Source organism: Lacerta agilis, chromosome 1 (assembly GCF_009819535.1).
Source record: "Lacerta agilis isolate rLacAgi1 chromosome 1, rLacAgi1.pri, whole genome shotgun sequence".
NCBI lineage: Eukaryota > Metazoa > Chordata > Lepidosauria > Squamata > Lacertidae > Lacerta > Lacerta agilis.
Genome location: NC_046312.1, coordinates 76,906,107 through 76,926,804, shown reverse-complemented (window position 1 = coordinate 76,926,804; position 20,698 = coordinate 76,906,107). Strand labels below are relative to the sequence as shown.

General features: G+C 39.6%; 1 protein-coding gene across 1 annotated transcript in view; it reads left to right on the top strand.

The window, feature by feature from the left end:
• Window positions 1-20,698, top strand: part of PTDSS2 (phosphatidylserine synthase 2) — a 47,788-nt gene that overhangs the window by 14,250 nt on the left and 12,840 nt on the right. The window contains exons 3-8 of the mRNA XM_033156375.1: window positions 7,577-7,659; window positions 11,498-11,565; window positions 13,201-13,335; window positions 15,335-15,385; window positions 18,719-18,832; window positions 19,853-19,971. Coding sequence (XP_033012266.1) covers window positions 7,577-7,659; window positions 11,498-11,565; window positions 13,201-13,335; window positions 15,335-15,385; window positions 18,719-18,832; window positions 19,853-19,971 — 570 coding nt within the window. The remainder of the gene's footprint in view (window positions 1-7,576; window positions 7,660-11,497; window positions 11,566-13,200; window positions 13,336-15,334; window positions 15,386-18,718; window positions 18,833-19,852; window positions 19,972-20,698) is intronic.

The following is a 20,698-nucleotide window of genomic DNA, read 5'->3' as shown; positions in this document are numbered from 1 at the left end:
GCCTTGACCATTTTCTCCTGTAAATAAAGGGCAGAATAATTTTGTCTGCAAATGGTACAATTGAGAATAGAAACCTGCACCCCAATTTCCTGTAGATAAAGGAGGCATAGCTCCCAATTTATTTTGCCTGGGGTATGATATGTTTATTTGGTACAGTAAACACGATCAGTGCCGAGACTTCATTAGGACTTTAATTTGACCAATCTTTAGTGCTGGTTTTGTGAAAGCGTAAATTGCTGGGTTTCTGTCTAAACCTACTCTTTCAAAATCTCCTCACCCTTCCCTTCCTTTATAAAAAAATAATTTAGCCAAGGGATGCAACTCTTTCAAGTGGTACAATAGGTTTCTAAATCATGAACTCTGTACATGCACAGAGGCTACTGACAAAGTTTATCCCTGCAAGGAGATTGCTCCAGGGGCCACCTGAATAACAACAAAAGAATTAAGTATTGGGACTTTAAAATCCTAACATGCCAAATTATTTCCACAGGTAAAAATGAGAGTGCTCTCTTCAGGAGCTTATTTTTCTTTTCTTTTCTTTTTTGACAAAAGGGGGGGGAGTTGAATTGTAAGGACATTTTTCTTTTCTTTTGACCAAGATTCTGTGCCCTAGGATTGAAAGGATGTAACAGCAGCCAGAATGGTCTCAAAATCACATGAGTTCCTCAAAGACATCCAACTGCTGTTGAATTAATAATTGTATGTTGTGTATATCAGTGTTTTTCAACCACTGTTCCGCGGCACACTAGTGTGCCGCGAGATGTTGCCTGGTGTGCCATGGGAAAAATTGTGTTTATTTGATTCCTATTCAAGAGAATTATTTTATATATAGTCAATATAGGCACAGAGTTACTTTTTTTAACATTTTCTAATGGTGGTGTGCCTCGTGATTTTTTTCATAAAACAAGTGTGCCCTTGCCCAAAAAAGGTTGAAAAACACTGGTGTATATTATGTGTTATTATGTAGGAATGCTGAAATGTGTCTGATAGTGTGTTCTTTTTGTGTTTAATTGTTTTGTTTTTATGTTTAATGTATAGCGTATTGCCATGCATTTTATGTTTCAATAGATCAGGCTATTGCATAGTCCAGTATTTAGGTTAGACCAATTTATGACCACATTTCCTTGACCCACTGGATAGCCAACCCCATCTACACATTTTAGATTGTTTGAATCATTTACCAAGAAGAAACTTCGAGATCCAAAACAAAAAACAAAACCCCAGATACATGAAGGTGTTTATGCTTTGATTTTGCAGGAATGTTTCCTTATATGTTAAATTATTATTTGGACCACTGCCTTTTTAGAATGGTTTTTCACAGATTGGTTTGGAACGTGAACCATGGGCATGTATAAATTTTAATTGGACTTCATTTGAATTGGACAATTGTATCCAAGGTGTCATTGGCTTACGTCCCTATAAATAGCAAGAGCGCAGGCCCACCCCTTTGAGAGCAGAACCAAAGCCACAGAGCCCCCAAAATGCGCAGGATGGGGCATTTTCTCTCCAGGGAGTGTCACACCTAACCACATGGGGTTAAAAGGCTTTAGGTCAAGTCAATGCAAGCCCTTACACCAGGGATGCATGTATGGGTGTTGCTGTGGGTCAAGAGACCATAGGACAGCTGGCTTTGACACCTGGAAACACACACAAAAGACAGGAACAAAACAAACTGCATTTTCAGTCACTGGTGGACCTTCCTGGTAAATAAAGCATAGACCACTAGGGAGAAAATGTTTATCCCAAAGTGCTAGAATACCACAAGTAACAAGGCAGAGCTTGTAAGGTCATCGGGGCAGAGTGTTGTTCTTATGTGACCGGCCAGACCTTTAACATTTCAGCCCACCTCGGTGCCATCGCCTCCCTCACCGGTAACCTCCAAGATATCCTACATGAAGATATTTCTGATCAGGATCTTTGGTCATGGCTCCCTAATTCCTCATGGATACATGAGACCGTAAAGGGGTTCATTTTTATTGCTGCCTCTTTGATTGCCATCGCTGTTTTCCTCTGTTGCTGCTTACAATGTTTTCCTGCTATAATGCGCTCGGCACGACCCTCCCCTATTCCCATCCAGGCTCCCTTGATGCAGCCCCGGGGAGCCCCTGTGTCCATCCCTATGTACCACTTAGGGGGAGGTGTGTATTCAACAAAGGATGTGCGGCAATAATTTTGTACCAAAATTAAGCCGCAGAGAGGGGAATGTAATAGGAGTGCACCCCACCTGTACCCCACCTGCACCCCACTATCACCCCAATGAACAGAGAGGGGACCCACAGAACCCAGGTCCAAGGCAAGGCCACCTGGAGGGAGAGAGAGCCATGTTGATCCATTTCTTTCCAGAAGCAGAAGGGCAGGTGGGGGGGGAGGGGACGGACAGCGACAATCCTGATGTTCAGATGCAAATCTGACCGCTCATTATCTGATCACATCTCCGCACCCCACCCATGCCTATCGCCTGCAGCTGGATTAGCCTCTCCACCCAGCCTCTTGACCATTTGCATAATCTAAACCCATCAGCCAGACCCGCGCCACCTGTTGGGTCTACTACCAAAGCAGCAAGAAATAAACATTGAGATGTCAACTATAAACAAGGACAACCACCTTTATTCATAACAAAAGCATGGACATTTGCAATTCAGGAAATTCCAATCGCCGGCTCCACCCTGCATACAGAGATATACAGGACTGTTATCTAGTCAAAGGATGGACAGGAAAAAGCACTCAACCACCATTGTCAAATCCAATCACACAGTAAAATGTGCTTACCTTATGTAAAATCCCCTTTCCCCGCTCTTTTCGTGTCATTGACTTGTATGGAAACAGAAATGTATATAAGTCTCCTTGTACCATAAATCGGGGTTCTCTGTTCGTCTGGGGAACCTCTGTTGCAACAGATCTTGGAATAAATGGGAAGGCTACGCTTTGCTTTTTCAGCTACGGTTCGTCTCTGTCATTTCAGCGTAAGTGGGAGGCTCTGCAAATTACGGGGTTCTCCCCAGGGTAAAAAATTCCGGAACTCCCCCTTGGGAAACGGGCCCTATTTTCTCCTTATTATAGTTTAATTGGCTTACAACAACTCTAATTGACTGCAGATAAAAGAAAGCAACATGATTTGATGGATGTAAAAGATCTAAAAATAATAGATGACATATTTCCTAGATTTCACATGGGAAAATCCTCTCTTCATCATGAAGGGAAGGGAGTGCAGGAACACAAACTTCATACTATGACCTGAATAAAAAAGCTGAGGCATCTCATAATGTTGTCATTGGCTGGGCAGAAGTGATAACCAGTATTTAGCCAATGATTTGCCGATGTAGGTGGATACAGATATGCAGTTTCTTTCCTAATCACATTTTAGATGTCTCTGCAACATCCCCCTTAATGCTGCGTTGACTAGGTTGACCTACTGCTGCAAGCATAGCATAACATATGACACCACTTATAAAAGAATTGCACTGGCTGCCAGTTATTTGGTGCTGACTTACAAAGCCCTAAGCAACTTGGGCCCAGGTTATGTTTACAGACTACCCAGTCAATAAGATATTTGAATGAGGCCCTTATGTTTGTGCTACAGCCTGCTGAGATCCATCTTGCAGTAACTAGGGTGGTGGTCTTTTCCATTGTGTTACCAAGCCTATAAAACAGCATTGCCTTGTGTGATAAGCAGGCACCAATAGTGCTTTGTTTTGGTGCCTGATAAAAGTTTTCTCTCCAGCCTTCACTGCCCATTAATACCAGCTTACTGTAATTTGTACTGGCTCTGTAGCTGCTGTTGTATTGTCTTAATTATTTTTAATGGGCTGAATTCAGCTACCCAGTTATGTTAGTGGATGCCAGCATGAAGATTCCCACAAGCAGAATGGGGCTCTCTCCTGCACCTCCCCCAAATCATCTCTGGAGGGTTGGGAGAACCCCCAGAAAGGGGGGGAGGAGAGAGAGAGAGAGAGATTGAGAGAGAGAGGAAATTGTTTCATCGGTTCTATTGGGCAAGCTAAAATGCTTGCACTTTCTCCTTTGTGCTATATTGAATTCCACCCATTGTATATTGTTAATTGATTGAGTGTTTCATGAAAGGTGATATAGAAGTAATATTTAAAAATAATAAAACTACTGAGGATATCCTTAATATGTGAGCAGGCCAATTTGTTTTCCAGTGCACTGTGTAGTTGATGTAAGGTGGTGATCAGTGTAATTACATGTGATAAAGTACTATCAGGCAGCAATTAGAAGATGTATTTCTACCCTGTTTTGATCTTTTTTCCTCTATAAATTAACAAGAAAGCATGCCTAATTCTGCATAAGGGATTAAGAGTTCAAATGGAGGTTGCACTTTAACTTGCTTGTTAACCTGGTACACCTTGGCTAGCATTATACTCTGGGTATATATCTATAGTTCCAGATTTCAGTGCAGTAGGTCTTGTATAAATGTTGCAGTATTGTGGTTTGCCACTCAAGGCTGCTGACTTGCTTTTTGGTCTGCACACAAATAATTTAGTTTCCTGCAATTTGAATTGATCTTGCTGCTGTTTTAAACAAGGCCTGCCCTTATTCCCTTATGGGGTACACAAGAGCCCTTTGTAGGTTCTCCATCTATAGAAGAATATAACAGAGGCCAACCAGAGTAAATTGAGAAGCAAAATCTTTATTATAGCTGTTGCAACAGGGTGACTCCCTTCACACACAGGAGAGGAGGGGAGGGACCTAGAACAAAGGTGTGCCTGCCCTTATATAGACATTTAAATTTCCTGCCCTGGACTCCAAGACCACCCCCAGAGACATCATACATACATCATGAAAGGGGAGGTCTGGTGGCAGTAATCTGAGCATCCTGGACCCTGCCCCATGCCTCCTCTTGCCCTCCACCAAACACCCTTCAAGTGAAACAAAAGAGATATTTACATTTCCCTGTTTCCCAGCCAAGTTATTCACACCCTTTTGTCTTCATCTGGGTGTCTTCATCTGGGTTTTGTTATTTCTGGAATGGCTACCTGTCGTACACTCAGGTATCAGGATGCCAGGGATTATCACTTTAATTCCTGAGACAATGGGCAGGTTCCCCCACCCCCTCCCCCTTGCAGAAAAAAACACTTGGGTCAGCTTGGGAGTCAAAAATGGTGTCAGGCCCCCTCCTTAAAATTCTTATTACACTGCTTTGGTTTTATGGAACGTAAAACCAAATGAAGGCGTAAACCATTCATTTAGTTCTTTAGATTTTCCATGACGATGTACAGTTTCATAAATTATGTGAATTGGACTCCCTTTATAGAGTTATAAAACTCTAAACTGTACATAGCCTGAACATTCTCCCCCTGATATGTGTGCCTCAAACTTCAGATTAGCAATTATCTTTTTACTCAAGAAGCAACCCAATTTCAAATTATGGTAAGATAAAAACAGTGATGATTTATAGCAAGATGCATGAATTAAAGCAGCATGTTTAATCTAGATTGCCTTCATGTATTAAATAAAGTGATACTTAAACAGGGTCTATAAATTGGTTCCATGTTGTCTTAACTCATGATAACTTGACCCAGATGTTGATTTTTAGCATTGGTGTAGGGCAGTATACTTTGGTATAGAGGTCACAAACCTGACTGAATCTGAAGACATAGTGTGGCTTCCAATAGTTTAGTAGTTTAAACAGTTCATCCTTAGAAAATTAGGTTTCAGTATTATGGTTCAGTAAATTGATTGATTTGAAAATATATCTATCTATTTCAGTTATTAAAACTTTTGTGGTAACTTACAGCCACACTAAATAAGGTGATATCCAACTAAGTCAAACTCAAAGTAGACCTGTTGAAATCATAGGCTTGAGTTAGTATCATTTATTTCAATTCATCTACTCTTGAGTATTACTAACATTGAATAGGTAAAGGTAAAGGGACCCCTGACCATTAGGTCCAGTTGTGTCCGACTCTGGGGTTGCGGTGCTCATCTAGCGTTACTGGCCGAGGGAGCCAGCGTACAGCTTCCGGGTCATGTGGCCAGCATGACTAAGCCGCTTCTGGCGAACCAGAGCAGCTCATGGAAACGCCGTTTACCTTCCCGCCAGAGCGGTACCTATTTATCTACTTGCACTTGGACGTCCTTTCGAACTGCTAGGTGGGCAGGAGCAGGGACCGAACAACGGGAGCTCACCCCGTCACGGGGATTCGAACCGCCAACCTTCTGATCAGCAAGCCCTGGGCTCTGTGGTTTAACACACAGTGCCACCCGCGTCCTTGAATATCGCCCTGTAATTGTGACTTGTGTACGGGAAATACTTAAATACTAGGTATACTTTAAGGATTAATTTACATGTGCAGAAATAGAATATGTTACAGCCTTTCCCAAACAGTTTTAAAGTGCCAATGAGATCACATATCCCTATGGAAAACTAGTATGTAATTAGCCAGACCTATTGATCTATGACTGTGCCTCACTCCCCTTTTAGCTACACATTATGGAAGCGGAATATTACCTGTGCTTCTCCATAACATTTATGAGCCAAGTAACTGTTTATGGTATGAATGACAAATGGAAGCATGTCAGATTGTATAAAGGGGACTTCCCATGTTGCAGATGACGAGGCAAGTTAATTATAACTCAACTACAGACTGGTGGATCCATACCCAGCCATGCAGGTAGCTTGGGACTTCCATCCTCTTGCTGCCTTTATCAGCTTTGTCACATAGGGTAGGGAAGAAGCTGCCTGGTAGACTTCTCAGGGGGTCCCTGCTAGGAAGGAATTCAGCTGCTACCAAAGCAGGTAGCAATGACCTCATAAGGTCTTGATTCTTAACAAGACCTCATTAGTGTCCCTGGGAAATAATTTCAGTGTTAGAAACTCAGATAAATAAGCTAGGCACCAAATGGCTCCTTAAACCAGGGTTACAGTTGCCAAAATGAAATGTCTAGTCGGCATTTTGGAGCCAGACAGCTCAAAAGTTGTATTTTTAAGTACAACTTTTTGGTTCCTGAAATTTGTTCTTATTTTGTGGATAGATTTGTTCTGATATTGTGAATAGAATTCTAAAGGATGTGTTGTTAGTGTGCAGAAAAAGGCAAGATCTAAGGATCCCCAGATATGCACCTTCTGATGGTGGAGACATCAGGTACCAGGTGCCCAGGCATCTTCACTTGATTGTAAGAGACCAATAGCCAGGTGCAAAATGTGCCTAGGTCACACCAGAAGCAGAAGCTGGGGAAATTGAATTGTGCCAACTGCTTGGCTGATCTGAATAAGATTTTTTAGAATCTACCTGCCTTTCAATTTTAAGAGGATCAGTGTTGTATCTTTTGGTTTTTCTCAAAACTTGTGAACAGCTTTTAATAGGTAATAAGAGTTAAACTATATATTGAGCCAGGCAAAATTTGTTTTCTTCCCTGTTGCATGCTTTTGACTGCTAAAATGTATCTAAAACAACCTATCACAGAGTATGAACTTCATGGTCTTTCAGTCTTCAAGACTAGACTGCCTTCAAATAGTTTTTCTGATTTTAGATGTTCTGTGGAAATTCAAAATACATATTTGACAAATACCATGATTCACGAACAGATGTAAATTGAAAGTGTTTTTTTTTTCCAGAGGTATTGTTGCCAGCATTTTAGTTTTCTTGTGTTTTGGAGTCACTCAAGCAAAAGATGGGCCATTTTCAAGACCTCATCCAGGTAATCAGAATTGCTCATATCATAAAAAATATTTTGATAATGATACACTTGGTAAAATGGCTCCTAATGGTTATTTGTAAATGTTGAAAGTAGTAACCTATGTTTCACAGCCTGTATCCCCTAGGTAGAATGTGATTTCATGAACAGAATCTAGCAGTTTTCAGAAGTCCTCATCTGATTGTGTACTCATTAGTCATTTAACAGATGACATATTTTACCGCATTTTATTGAATCTAATGCTCACCTTTCTTGGCCAAATTACATTGCGAAAATTAAGGCATGCATTAGATTTGATGGCACATTTACTTTCGCCAGCAAATGCTTCTTTTTGGTTTCAAGGTTCTGAACATTGAGGTGCGCATTAGATTTGATGGTGCATTAGATTTGAGTAAATACAGTATTTGCTATAAAAACATAAGAAGAACCTGCTAGATCAGGCCAATGGTGTATGTGTATTTAGGCTGGAGAACTGCAACTGCAGAGCATTGCGGAACATAAACATTCCGCTTAGTGAGTGCTTAAGAAAAGGACACACATTTTGGTTATCTATTTCAGATTTAGATTATACCTGGAAAAGGTCCCTCCCCCCGCCTCTTCTACCAAAAATAACTTACTTTGAGTAAGGGAGGCAGGCAAAGAGAGCACTAAATTCATGCTCCTGTTCCACTGTCTACCACCTGCCCCCAATTCCACAAGTCCATCTGCCACCAGCCACCCTGTGGAAAAGATTGTGGGATAGAAAGAGACGCAGGCAAAGAATAGCCTGCTCCAGCTGGACTATCGTCTTCCCCACAATAGGGTTGTCTACTATTGAATGCCCTGTGGGAAAGATCCTGATGACTTGTTACATTTTGATATTTTTGTGACTTTAGTAATGTATATTGTTAAAAATTCTTTCAAGTATTCTTGAAGATGTGACATAAATAATTATATTGAAAAGGGAAGTTGATGGGAAATGTATGGATTGTATTTGGCTAAATACCACTGTGCAGATTTGTAAAACTGAAAGTACTAAAAAAAATAAACATTAAGATATTTAACACCAATGTATTCACTGTATTCACCATCCCTCACTTGACGTTTTGCTAAACATGGTAACTTGATAAATGTTTTGCATCACAAAGACAGCTTCCTCTGTGGGAAGTTTTACACACAAACACTCTTCTTCAGTGCATTAATATTTTTGTCTGACATACGTCTTATTTCATTAGTCAGAAGTACAATAGAAAGATTGTTGTAGACAATTTGCTACTGTGATGCAAGAGTGCAGCAGTATGGCGCTATTTAGATAACACAGTATCCTTGTTTCTTGTTTTAAAAATTTCTTACACTTATATAATTGCAGCTTAACAAATGCAGTCAATTCTGATATAAACATAGGTAGTTCAAATGTCCAAATAGGTATCTAAACAGAATTTACAATTAAGAAGTTGTTCATTCAAACGTAAAGGACAGTGAGAGTCAAACCACTGACTGATAGATGGTAGATATTTGTCCATCCAGCTTCTCAGGGTAAGCATTTTAGCTACCATAAGGGTTCTCAAAACCCACTTTTGTTGCCTGTCTGTTATTCAACATATCACAGAAATAGAATTTAAGAGTGTGTGAACATTTGCAAAAAAATTCTCCATAACAAAGTTGATAAAGAGTTGTAATTTATGACCAGAAAGAAACATCACAGAACGTGTCCATTTCACATGCCTCAAGAAAGCATTTTCTGAGTTACATCAATTCAGTTCTTATATTACATGCTTGGAATATCCATCACCACATATTCCCTTGTATAATGCCAATTCCAATAAGAAATAAAAAGAATCAAATGTTTTTGAAGTATTTCTATTGTTGATTATTCCTTTTCATAATAGTTTATATTGTGTCATTTTATTGAATATTTTTGTCCTGGATTTTCTTCTGGTCTATTGAGGATATTCTGTCCATTTCCCATGCCATTGCATTCAGTATCTAGAGATTCATAGAATTGTAGAGTTGGAAGGGAATAACCAAAATGCAGTCATTTCTCTGTATCTGTTTTGTGAATTTCCAAAGCATGATTATTGTATTCAGTATTGTATTATTTCATATTCACTTACCCCGCCCCCCAATTTTTTTTAACAATACAGTATTCTTACAGTTGTGCAGAGGGTGGACCCATAGATTTTTCTGCATATCTAACAAATGACTGATACTGTTAAGTATCCTCATTTTCAAATTAATGTTTATTTTCTTTCTTTGTTTGTTGAAGGAGAATGAGTATGCAAACCTTACAGTGCAATCCTATGCTTGTCAACTCTCAAATCAGGCCTACTTTGGTCAGTGGGTTTATTCCCTGGCAGGCGTGTTCAGAATTGCAGTCTTTGTCACATAATGTGATTCTGTGAGTCACTTGTCAACAAACTGAGTGCTTTAAACACTCATAGTACAGGTTTTGAAGCAAAACATAATGAAAAACAATTTAGAAATTGTAACCCAATGCTGACCTTCACTGTTAGAAATGTTACCTTTTCTATCATATACGTGAGAAGAAAAAGGCAACTTGATAGAATGGAGATGCTTTTTAAATATTGAATGGGTGGATCATCTGAAAATGGTTCAAAAGGAATAAGTGGCCAATTTTCACCCCACTCCTGAGTTAAGCATTATTTTCAAACACGGCACACATCTCTGCAATTACATAAAATGATTTCCAAAACTGTTTGGGAAGCATAAAATAATCTGCTTTCTACAGAGTAACAAAGCTATTACAGAAAGGACATTTCAGCTAGTCTGTCATCTGAACTTGAGTAGTGAAGAAGACATAAGGCTGTTAATGAGAGTGCTAGAATAAAAGAATAAATGAGTGATCTGTCATTGAAGAGAAAGAGTGCTAATTAGGGATGCATGAGCATTCCTATGGTTGCCCTGAATGGAGCTTGATCTTTTCAAATGCTCCTTGTGAGCAGCCACAGAACACGCATAGCCCCTACAAAACTACAAACCTTATTTGGGTGAGGCAGTGATGGGTGTTCCTGTTCCTAGCAGGGGACTAGGGCTAGAACTGTCCCTTTCATTCTTCCTTCCCCACCATCCTGGGACTACAATTCCTAGCATTCCTTACAGAAAAATGACACTGTAAATTAGGGATTGCATTTGTGAGGCAAATGTGGACCTTTTCACAGCAGGGGCCTATGTTTGGGCATTTGAACTATCCTACCATATCCTAGTTTTAACAAGTGCATTACAGTGTGTTAGTTATGGAAGTCTCATAATTAAGTTGCCAAAACAGGAGTTGTTAAAAATAGCAATGATATGATACACTTTGAAGAAAGCTTAGGAAATGTTTATAATTTGAGGTGTGTCTGAGGAACATTGCCTATGCTGGTTGTTCATTCACGAGATACTTAAATGGAATATCTTAAACTATAATAATAAAATCAGAACTGATATTTTTGGCCAGAGTGGAAAATCTGAGCTATATTCATCTAGCCTTATATTCCTTAATACTGGGACCATTTTCATCAACTATGGGCGGAAGAAAGAGAGAACTTGTTTAGTAAGGGTATTATCAGATTTCAGGATTTTGAAAGGTCATCTTGTCTTCCAAAATATGACACTGGTAGGCAGCTATTAAATATGTATGTGAACATTGTCTCAATGGAATAGAACAAGATTATGTTGTGCAAAAACAATCCTTTATTATAAATAAATGTGGATAATTAATTGAAAAAATGTGGGTTCCTAGCAGCACATTTCAAATCTTGTTTAGTGTTGTGTTGAAGGCATAATCCATAACTTGAAATACACTCTGCACTAAAGATACCCATTTATGTGTATGTTCTGATTTTCTTGTTTGTTCTTTTAGCCTACTGGAGGTTTTGGCTGTGTGTCAGTGTAGTGTATGAGCTTTTCCTCATCTTCATACTTTTTCAGGTAAGGATTTTAAAATTGCATCTTTTATGCAGTTTATTGGGGATTTTTAAAAGAAGTTTTGTAAAAGGTAACAAACATGAACAATAAAATGGGAAGTTTTCTTTAAAAGGAAGCATGCCTACATAGAAAGCTCTCTTTATACCAGACCAGATCACCTAGTTCAGTATTATCTACTCTGACTGGCTGCAGTTCTCCAGGGACCTGGTGCCTCATACTTCTTACTGGACCCATCAGGATTTTAATCAGGCACCTTCTGCCTATAAAGCATGTGCTTTGCCTTATGCCCCCTCCCACAATACAATTTGTATAAGTTAATTCTTCATGGCATCCCTACAGTCTAATATAAGAGAATACCTGTGCAGAATGTTACTGAGAGCTATCAGAAGAGGAGGTATCCACTCTTCTCCTCAAGGCAAGGGGATTATTGCCTCCACACTCAGTTTCTTTCACACATCCATGTAAACAAAAGCCAAGAAAGCTTCTGTCAGGACTTTTTCCTCTGGCTAGGTAGGTAGTTCTTGGTGAAAGTGTTTGGGTGGCAGTCTTGTATCTTGCATGGGATTTCCTGAGAACTGTTAAGCTTATCACAGCACCTTATGCTACATGGGGATTAGTCTCTTAGAACACTGGGAGAGTATTTTAGCTACTATTTCACTTGCAAGTAAACCAAGAAAGCACTTATTGGTAATTCTATAGGTTGTGAAAATTCTTATTCTTGATATCAATGTTCCCAGTTGAGCCTATTCCCTGCAGAAATGCCATAATAATCTAGGTCTGCTTCTGTGAGAGTGCCCCTCCCCACCCTGAATGGCTCCAGGAGTCCCAGGCGGCAAAGCAATTATTTCTAGATGTGGATCTATTCTCCCTTTCCAAAAAAAAAAAGAGAAAAGAAAAGAAAGGGTACTACCGAGCCAAGCTGTTTTTCTCCCTTTCAAAATGGAGCCTACACTTTCAAGGGTGAGAACCATAAGCACAACTTCCCTAAAGCCGCCCTTTGTTAACAGTTGGCCTATTGGACCGAATAATGTTCATATATGTTGCTCTTACACCAGTGGTGGCCAAACTTGGCCCTCCAGCTGTTTTGGGACTACAATTCCCATCATCCCTGACTACTGGTCCTGTTAGCTAGGGATGTTCTATGGGTGCCACAATTAGGGGTGGAATTATTTTATTTATTTATTTATTTATTAAAATTTATACACCACTTGATTGTAAAAAAACATTACTAAAAGATAAAACCATTAAATCAAGAAAACATTACAATACATTAAAACAGACAAAAAGTTAAAATACTAAAACAGATTAAAATTCACATCAGCATTTCTAAGCATCTGGGTAGGCTTGTCTAAGCAATAAGGTTTATAGAAGGTACTGAAAAGAATACATTGAGGGGACTTTTAGCTGTCTTTAGTCTTGTCTTGTGTAGGTTATTAACTTATACTCTTTAAGCAGTGAATGGACACAGGGCTTTATCCAATCTCTTATTTAAGGTAATGAAACCAAATGTGCTTGACTCTTCCACCTATTTTGCCATCTTAGAAAATATAAAAATTACTATTCAAGAACAGTACAATATTTTGTCAAATTAGAACTTGTTTTAACTGCTCTTACTAATAGATGTGCTTAATTCTTTAGACTGTACATGATGGAAGACAGTTTATGAAATTCATTGATCCAAAATTAGGAGTCCCCTTACCAGAAAGAGATTATGGTGGAAATTGCCTTATATATGATCCAGACAATGCGACAGATCCCTTTCACAATATTTGGGTAAGAGACTGAAACTGAAATATCTGATTTAGCACTGAAGCTGATCTAAAAATTTGTGTATGTATGTATCATTTGGTATTTGTGCTTAATGACAATACATCACCTGCCTCATAAACACTAATGTGTATTCTGTAATTCCATACGAGTGCAGAATTCAGATTCCTGAGAATCTCAGGCTTTACTAAAAACAATATCCCACACAAAACCAAGCTTTCAGCATTTATAGCTGGTATGATAAAATGTGAGTATGCACTGCCTGGATTAAATACCATGGTCATAGAAGTTGTTGAGCATTGTTTTCAGGCATCTGTGGGTTAAAGATTGAGCCTGTATAGCTCCCCTACCTCCCCATGGCTAGTTAGAAGCAAAACAAATTGTGTAAAATAAGCAAAATTTCACAGATCTATATTTGGGATTCAACAATTCTATGCATGAAATCTTTTTGTTGTTGTTGTTTTGTTGTTGTTGCACAAAATATACACATGCTGCTTATAACTAGCAGCTGACCCTTCTATTGACCAGATAGTGCTATCCATTTGCCTGTAACATAACTTCTATGCACTTTAGAAGTGGGGTTAAATTATTTATTTGCTCTTTGCAATTCAAAGTGTACTGATGTAAAACTATACCCGTTCTCTGTTGCTGTTAAAGTACATATCTGCCTTAGCATTTCAAAGCTAGAATATTTTACCTGCTCAGACTTAAGACTATAGAAAGAGAATAGGCTACCATCCAAGTCAAGTGTTACTGTTGTTCTGGGGTTCAGAAATCTTGTCTGATTTTAGGAGGCACATGGCAATGAGAAAGGAAATATAAAAGAGCCTCTGGATCAGCAAATTCTGCTTAAAACGTAGAGGCTATCACAATACCTCCACTGCAAATGTCTGTACTTAGCTTGAGAAAGCTGGGCTATGGTGCTCCTTGCCACAAGGAAAACATTGTGGCAAAGAAATTGTACATTTCCTAAGAGGGTTTAGCTATCAGTAGAAAATGTAATCCGTTGCCAGCTGATTATGCCAAAATCTGCCGTCATCCACCACCATTTTGTGAATGGCTTTACCTCTGCACCACTGTTTTGAGACTGACTGGCTTCAATTTTCAGCCATCACAAGTAGGTGGGGGCAGAAAATTTGAGAACCTATGATCTAAGATACAAGGCACTTGTCAGGGAACTGCCACCTGGCTCGCTGAGGGGAACGGAGGGTTCTTGGCATACAGAGAGCCCCACGCCAATTGAGCAGCAGCACCTCTTCCAGCGGGGAAAGCCGCCACACCTCCAGTGGGGTGGAGAAGGAAGGAACCAGTCTGGCGGGGAGAGGGCTTCAGGATGCCACTGAGAGCCCCAGCGCCTCTTCTAGCCAGGAGACACAAACAGGGAGCCTGGCGGGGAGAGGGCTTGGGGATGTTGCTGAGACCCTGCGCTCACCTTGCCCGACTGGTCAGGAGGGAGGCATGCCATTTCCGTCGCCCCAGTTGCGCAGAGGGGTGAAATGCAAGGAGGGTAGGAGGAGACTTGGGGTGCTGAAGTTCTTATGCTGGGGGAGAAGCTGGAAGGGGCCACTCCTGGATTCTGCCAGCGACTGAGACATACAAGCATTTTGTAGCTCTGCACTGTAAATAGTTTGCACAATAAAACTGCGAAAGACTGTTTGGGCTTCTGCTCCGTTACTCGTGAGGCATCATCACCTTACAGCACTATTCTGCCAAAATTGAAATGTTACAAAAAATTGGGAGGAAAAGAATTAGATTTCCCAAAAATGCAATTAAAACAATGGATTAAAATTTATTTTGGGTTAGCGTTGTTGCCTTCCTGGATGAATATTTGCATATTAAATGTAAGCAATAAAAGTATTGCCTTGTTAAAATTGACACTATGTGTGCATCTAAAATATCTGATAAACTTTATGGGAAATACTAACTGCAACCTAGTAATCAGTGAACTAGTCATCTTATAAATGGGTCTAATCTGTGTAACCCAGTTTTTCTGCTTGAATTAAAGGACAAACTAGATGGATTTGTTCCTGCTCATTTCCTTGGCTGGTATATAAAGGTAAGAATCGGTCCTTTTTGTGTTCAGCTATTGTTAGCGTTTGCAGCTTGACTGCTTCTCCTTCAATGTTACCAGTGTGCAAAATCAATTATGTCAGGCACTCATCTGTGAAAAAGTTTAAATTGTGTTTGTTCAACTTAAACTATTTCTTACTCTACTGGGTCATTAATTTCCTTCAAGGCTAGGAATCTTTTTACATGTTGTGTCCTTGCATTTTGATACATAAAATCTAGAATAGTTTTTTTAAAAAACCAAACCTTTAGATACTGTTAATTCTTATGCAAATTATTTTTATGTGCAACTTATAAAAATAGTTTGTAGGCTTTAATGAATCTAATTCATACAGATGTGATATATACCGTATATACGCGAGTATAAGCCGACGCAAATATAAGCCGAGGCACCTAATTTGACCACAAAAAACTGGGAAAACTTATTGACTTGCGCATAAGCCGAGGGTGGGAAATGCAGCAACTACTGGTAAATTTCAAAAATAAAAATAAATAAAATTACATTAATTGAGACATCAGTAGATTAAATGTTTTTGAATATTTATTTCAAAGAAAAACAGGGGCAAGGAGTTCCATAGGCTTGACTCTGCACCACAGGAATAAGCGTTTTCTTTTATTTGCCCCCTCCCCTCTTCCAACAGTTAGGCTTTCCTTTTTATTTCTTTGGTGTATTTTATGTCCAATATTTCCATCCCCCTACAACCTCTATCAATAAATGGGACTGATTCCTGAGTGTGAGGGGGTTTATTTTCAGGCCCTTTTCTTCCCTCCCCAAAGAACCCTCCCTTCCCAAACAGCCAAGCTGTGAATGGATCCAAAGGAAGATAAGAGTTGCAGAGCTCCTGTGACCTTGCCTCCTCCTGGGCTTTGCAGAGAGGAGGGGGGCAAGAGCCTCTGTTCCTTGACTTGGGGGTCCTCCCTGCACCCTCCCCTTCATCCCAGGGACCCCCCTCTTCTCCCCAATGGACCCTTTGCAAGATGAGCAGAGACTCACTGGATTCAGGAGGCGCCTGGGATGCAGCACATGCAGAAGAGAGAGACAAAGGCCCCCTCCTCCTTTTGTAGGTGGGCTTGGTATTTCCTGACCTCTCTAGGAATCCCACTCAATCCTTTTTAACCCTTGGCAAGCCAGTGCCCCCAGCTTCTCTGATCCTGTCCTGTGCCTTTTGCAGGAAAGAGCTTCTCTCCACTTCTCTCCCCCCCCCCCCCAACTGACAGAGGGGGAAGCATTGTGCAGTGCTTCTCCGATCCTCCATTCTGTGCCTTTCTGCTGGTGAGTGGAGGCAGAGGCGTCTTTACCCTTCCAGCTTGTGTCTGGAGGCGCTAGGACCTCGCAGACAGCTGCAAACGCACGGGATGGGATCCTGCGGGATCGGAGAAGAGCGTCTCAGATCTCCATCCTGCGCATTTCCTGGTGGGGTGGGGGGGTGGGGAAGCGGAGAGAAACTCTTTCTCTCTGCTTTTCCTACCCAACCACCTCGCAGACAGCTGCAAACGCACAGGACGGGATCGGAGAAGATGCCCCCGTCCTGCACATTTCCCGGTGGGGTGGGGGGAGGGAGAGGGAAGCGGAGAGAAGCTCTTTCTCTCTGCTTTTCCTTCCCCACCGCCCGCCTCACTTGCGCATAAGCCGAGGGCGACTTTTTCAGCCCAAAAAATGGGCTGAAAAAGTCGGCTTATGCGCAAGTATATACGGTACTCACACTGTCTTTATCTCTCACTCAGTTGTGCAAATAAGAATCAGCTTAATTTTTTGGTGCTGTAGAAGGATCCCCTTGTCATATGTAGTCAGAGCACTTTCACTCTGTAAATGTTGCCTAGGGAATATGCCAGTCATGTTTTCAATATTGTTTTGCAGCTGTTAAGGCCAAAAATTATTTCAGGTACTCATTTCAAACTGATTCTCCATAGCTAACACATTTCCAAATGGAAATACAAATTTCCAAATGTAAAATTTCTGGCTACAAATGACTGTCTTTTTGCCTTGGATCTATAAAGAGAATTTCTGTTGCTGCCTGTTAGACAACATAATGCAAGCTTAACTACCCTCTAATGCAGGAGTAACATTTGAAATATAGATATATATAGATATATGCCTTTGTAGGTATTGTATGCATGAAATTAGCATATATAATTCCCAGACACGTGCGGATGCCCCCCCCCAAACTTTACCTCCGTCTTAAATATTTGTATTAAAAATGTATACGTACATTATGAATATGAATTATGTAAAATGCATTGTTTTATGAATTACAATAAATGAAACTTAGTTTTGTGTTGACAAAAAGAGGGTTGTTGTTTTTTGAGCCAGGTGCAATTACCACAAGCAAATGCATTTGAAAGTACAGAACTGGAGTACACCTTCTACCTCTAAACCTCTGCATATTAACAGCAACGTATTTTATCTGGGTGATAGCCAATATTTGTATGGAGTAGACCTATTGAAATCAAAGGACATAAGCAACCACTGATTTCATTGAGATTACTCAGAATATGATTTTCTTGGATATCATCTACTGTCAACAGTTGACTTCAAAACTTACAGTTTAATGACTTAATTGCAACTGTGGGGGAACATTTGCTTAACATGGAATTTTGCATGATGTTCTCATGTTGCTGCATCATCATAATAGTGCTCCATTAGGACAGTGCAACAACATCTGTATTTTTATATAGTTGTCATGGATATTTAGCATTTCTCTTCCAGGTAAAATGTTGATTGTGCTGCTCAGTATTTAATCTCAAAATTAAAGCAGCCCAGCCACCCATTGGCCCCTCTGGTGAAAGGCAACTTCTTTCAGTTGAGTAGCTTGTTAAACCTTCTGCTCCATCTGCTCTGTGACTTACAGGTACATGCAAGTGGCTAGTTTGGTAATCTTTTCTGCTCTTTTTGATTAAAACTAGAATATTGGATAGTTGATGCAGAGTTTGTCCCTGCAGGATAAACATGAATAGTACTTTCAGATCAAAATGGAAACATCCTTGAGAGTCATCCCAGGTTTTTGAAAGATATCTGAAAACTTAAGGAGTAGTTCTGTCTTCTGCTTGAAAATATGTTTACCAGTCTGTGCTGCTCATGGTTATAAGGTCTTCTGATCCGCTTGTCTGGAACTGCTGATCTTCAAAGGAGCACAGAAATCTGGTGTGCAGCCTACTATACTGTTATCCACTATGGCTGCAAGCTTTCCCCGCTATATTTAACTCAGACTATTCTGAACCCTTTGTAGAGCACACTATATAATGCTTGTTCTTTATTTAGTAACTCAAGATTTGGAATAATCTGTAGGATTAACTTTCCTTTTCCTTTTCTAAACCCTTTCAGACATTAATGATTCGTGATTGGTGGATGTGCATGATTATCAGTGTAATGTTTGAATTTCTGGAGTACAGTCTGGAACATCAGCTCCCAAACTTCAGTGAATGTTGGTGGGACCATGTGAGTACTGCTAATGGCTCAAATTACTATGCCAAGAATCTACTTTAGGTGCTTTAGTTACTAATGTGAATAGCATTAGGTGGATGGGGGTGTTTCTTTTTCTTTCTTTTTAAATCCTTGCTATCTGACATCCAGGTAGTTCTAAACTGTAATATTATCTGTATCAGTTACCTTTTTGTGTATGCTTATTAAATGTCTGCTATATGGCATGCATGAAATAGACTTATGGTAGTTTATGGGCGCTTCCCAATAAAGATATTTCCTGTGTTTGGACATAGCAATGAGGTATGGTTTATTGCAAGAAGAATTAACCTAGGACAGCTTCATACTTGCAACCTCCACTGCAGCTGTGAGGAGGGAATTGGAAGCTTTTGTTTCAGTTTTTGGGTAGCTGCAAATTAAAATTACTTGGTTGATCTTAACTATAGTATAGCAGAAGTAACCAGCTTGGTAAGCATAGGTTAGAACATGGGTAGACAAACTAAGGCCTGGGGACCAGATCCGGCCCAATCGCCTTCTAAATCCGGCCCGCGGACAGTCAAGGAATCAGCATGTTTTTACATGAGTTGAATTTGTCCTTTTGTTTAAAATGCATCTCTGGGTTATTTGTGGGGCAAAGAAATTCGTTCATTTCCTCCCCCAAAAAATATAGTCCGCCCCCCCCACAAGGTCTGAGGGACAGTGGAACTGAAAAAGTTTGCTGACCCCCTGGGTTAGAAACTGGCTTGCTTTACTAAACCCATAGTTAAGACTTAGCCACAAGAGAGCAAAAGCTTTTGCTTCTATTGTTTACTAACCACAGCTTGAGAAATGTTATACAACATTTAGGTTATACAACAATCATTTGAAATAATTTGTAGCATGCGTTAAGTACATATCAGAATTGTGGAAAATTTTGTTGAAAACCTAATTTAATAGAAAGCAGATGTAAAGTATATGCTTGTGAATCTACACTACTGCTAATGCTATGCCATAGAATTTGTAGTGATGGTTTAAGTTAGTTCTTCTTTTCTTTTTAAGTGGATTATGGATGTAGTAGTATGCAATGGACTTGGCATTTATTGTGGAATGAAGACTTTGGGGTGGCTTTCTTTGAAAACGTATAAATGGCAAGGACTTTGGAACATTCCGACATACAAGTACGTTAAATGATAAAATTTCATACCTAAATGAAATAACTTTTAATTCTATGTATGTTAATGTAACCTATTTATTTTCATTTGGGTTGTTATAGTTATTTTATTCTGATACAGTCTAGGACTAATCTAGAGTAAATTATTATTTATTGCATTTCACAGAGGTGTTGCTCAAAAAGAGTCTTAGGGTGACTAACAGTCAATATCCAATATACAACAAATGTGAACACGTAACAATAGCTAAATGGCTAGTGATTACAACCTTTTCAAAAGAAAGAATTAAAAAATTAATATTAGAAATATGAATTTATGTGACACAAATATTTGACTTTCTGGAAGTCGATAGATTAGGCCAGCTGGCTTCTACAGGAGATGAGGAAGATGCAGTAGGGTGCTTTTTGCCATTTTCACTACTAAAACTATAAAAAGTAACCATGATATGAACTATATTTCCCTTGAATGAAATTGTTGCTCTCTAGCTTCTGTAAATACTTTTCAAAATGCAAAGTTGCTAATTACCAGTGGGTTTTTTATGATATATGAAGGCTTAAGGTGAGGTCTGCTGATGCTAAACCAAACGTTTCTTATGCATCATTCATATTTCTGATATGCTTTTTCATTGCATTAGTCTTTAAAGAAGTGTGTTTTAAGCAGTAATGTTCCCAGGTACCAAGCTCCTTTGGTCCTAGGTCTTCTTTTTTCTTATAGCATCAGTCTTTCAAGACAGGAG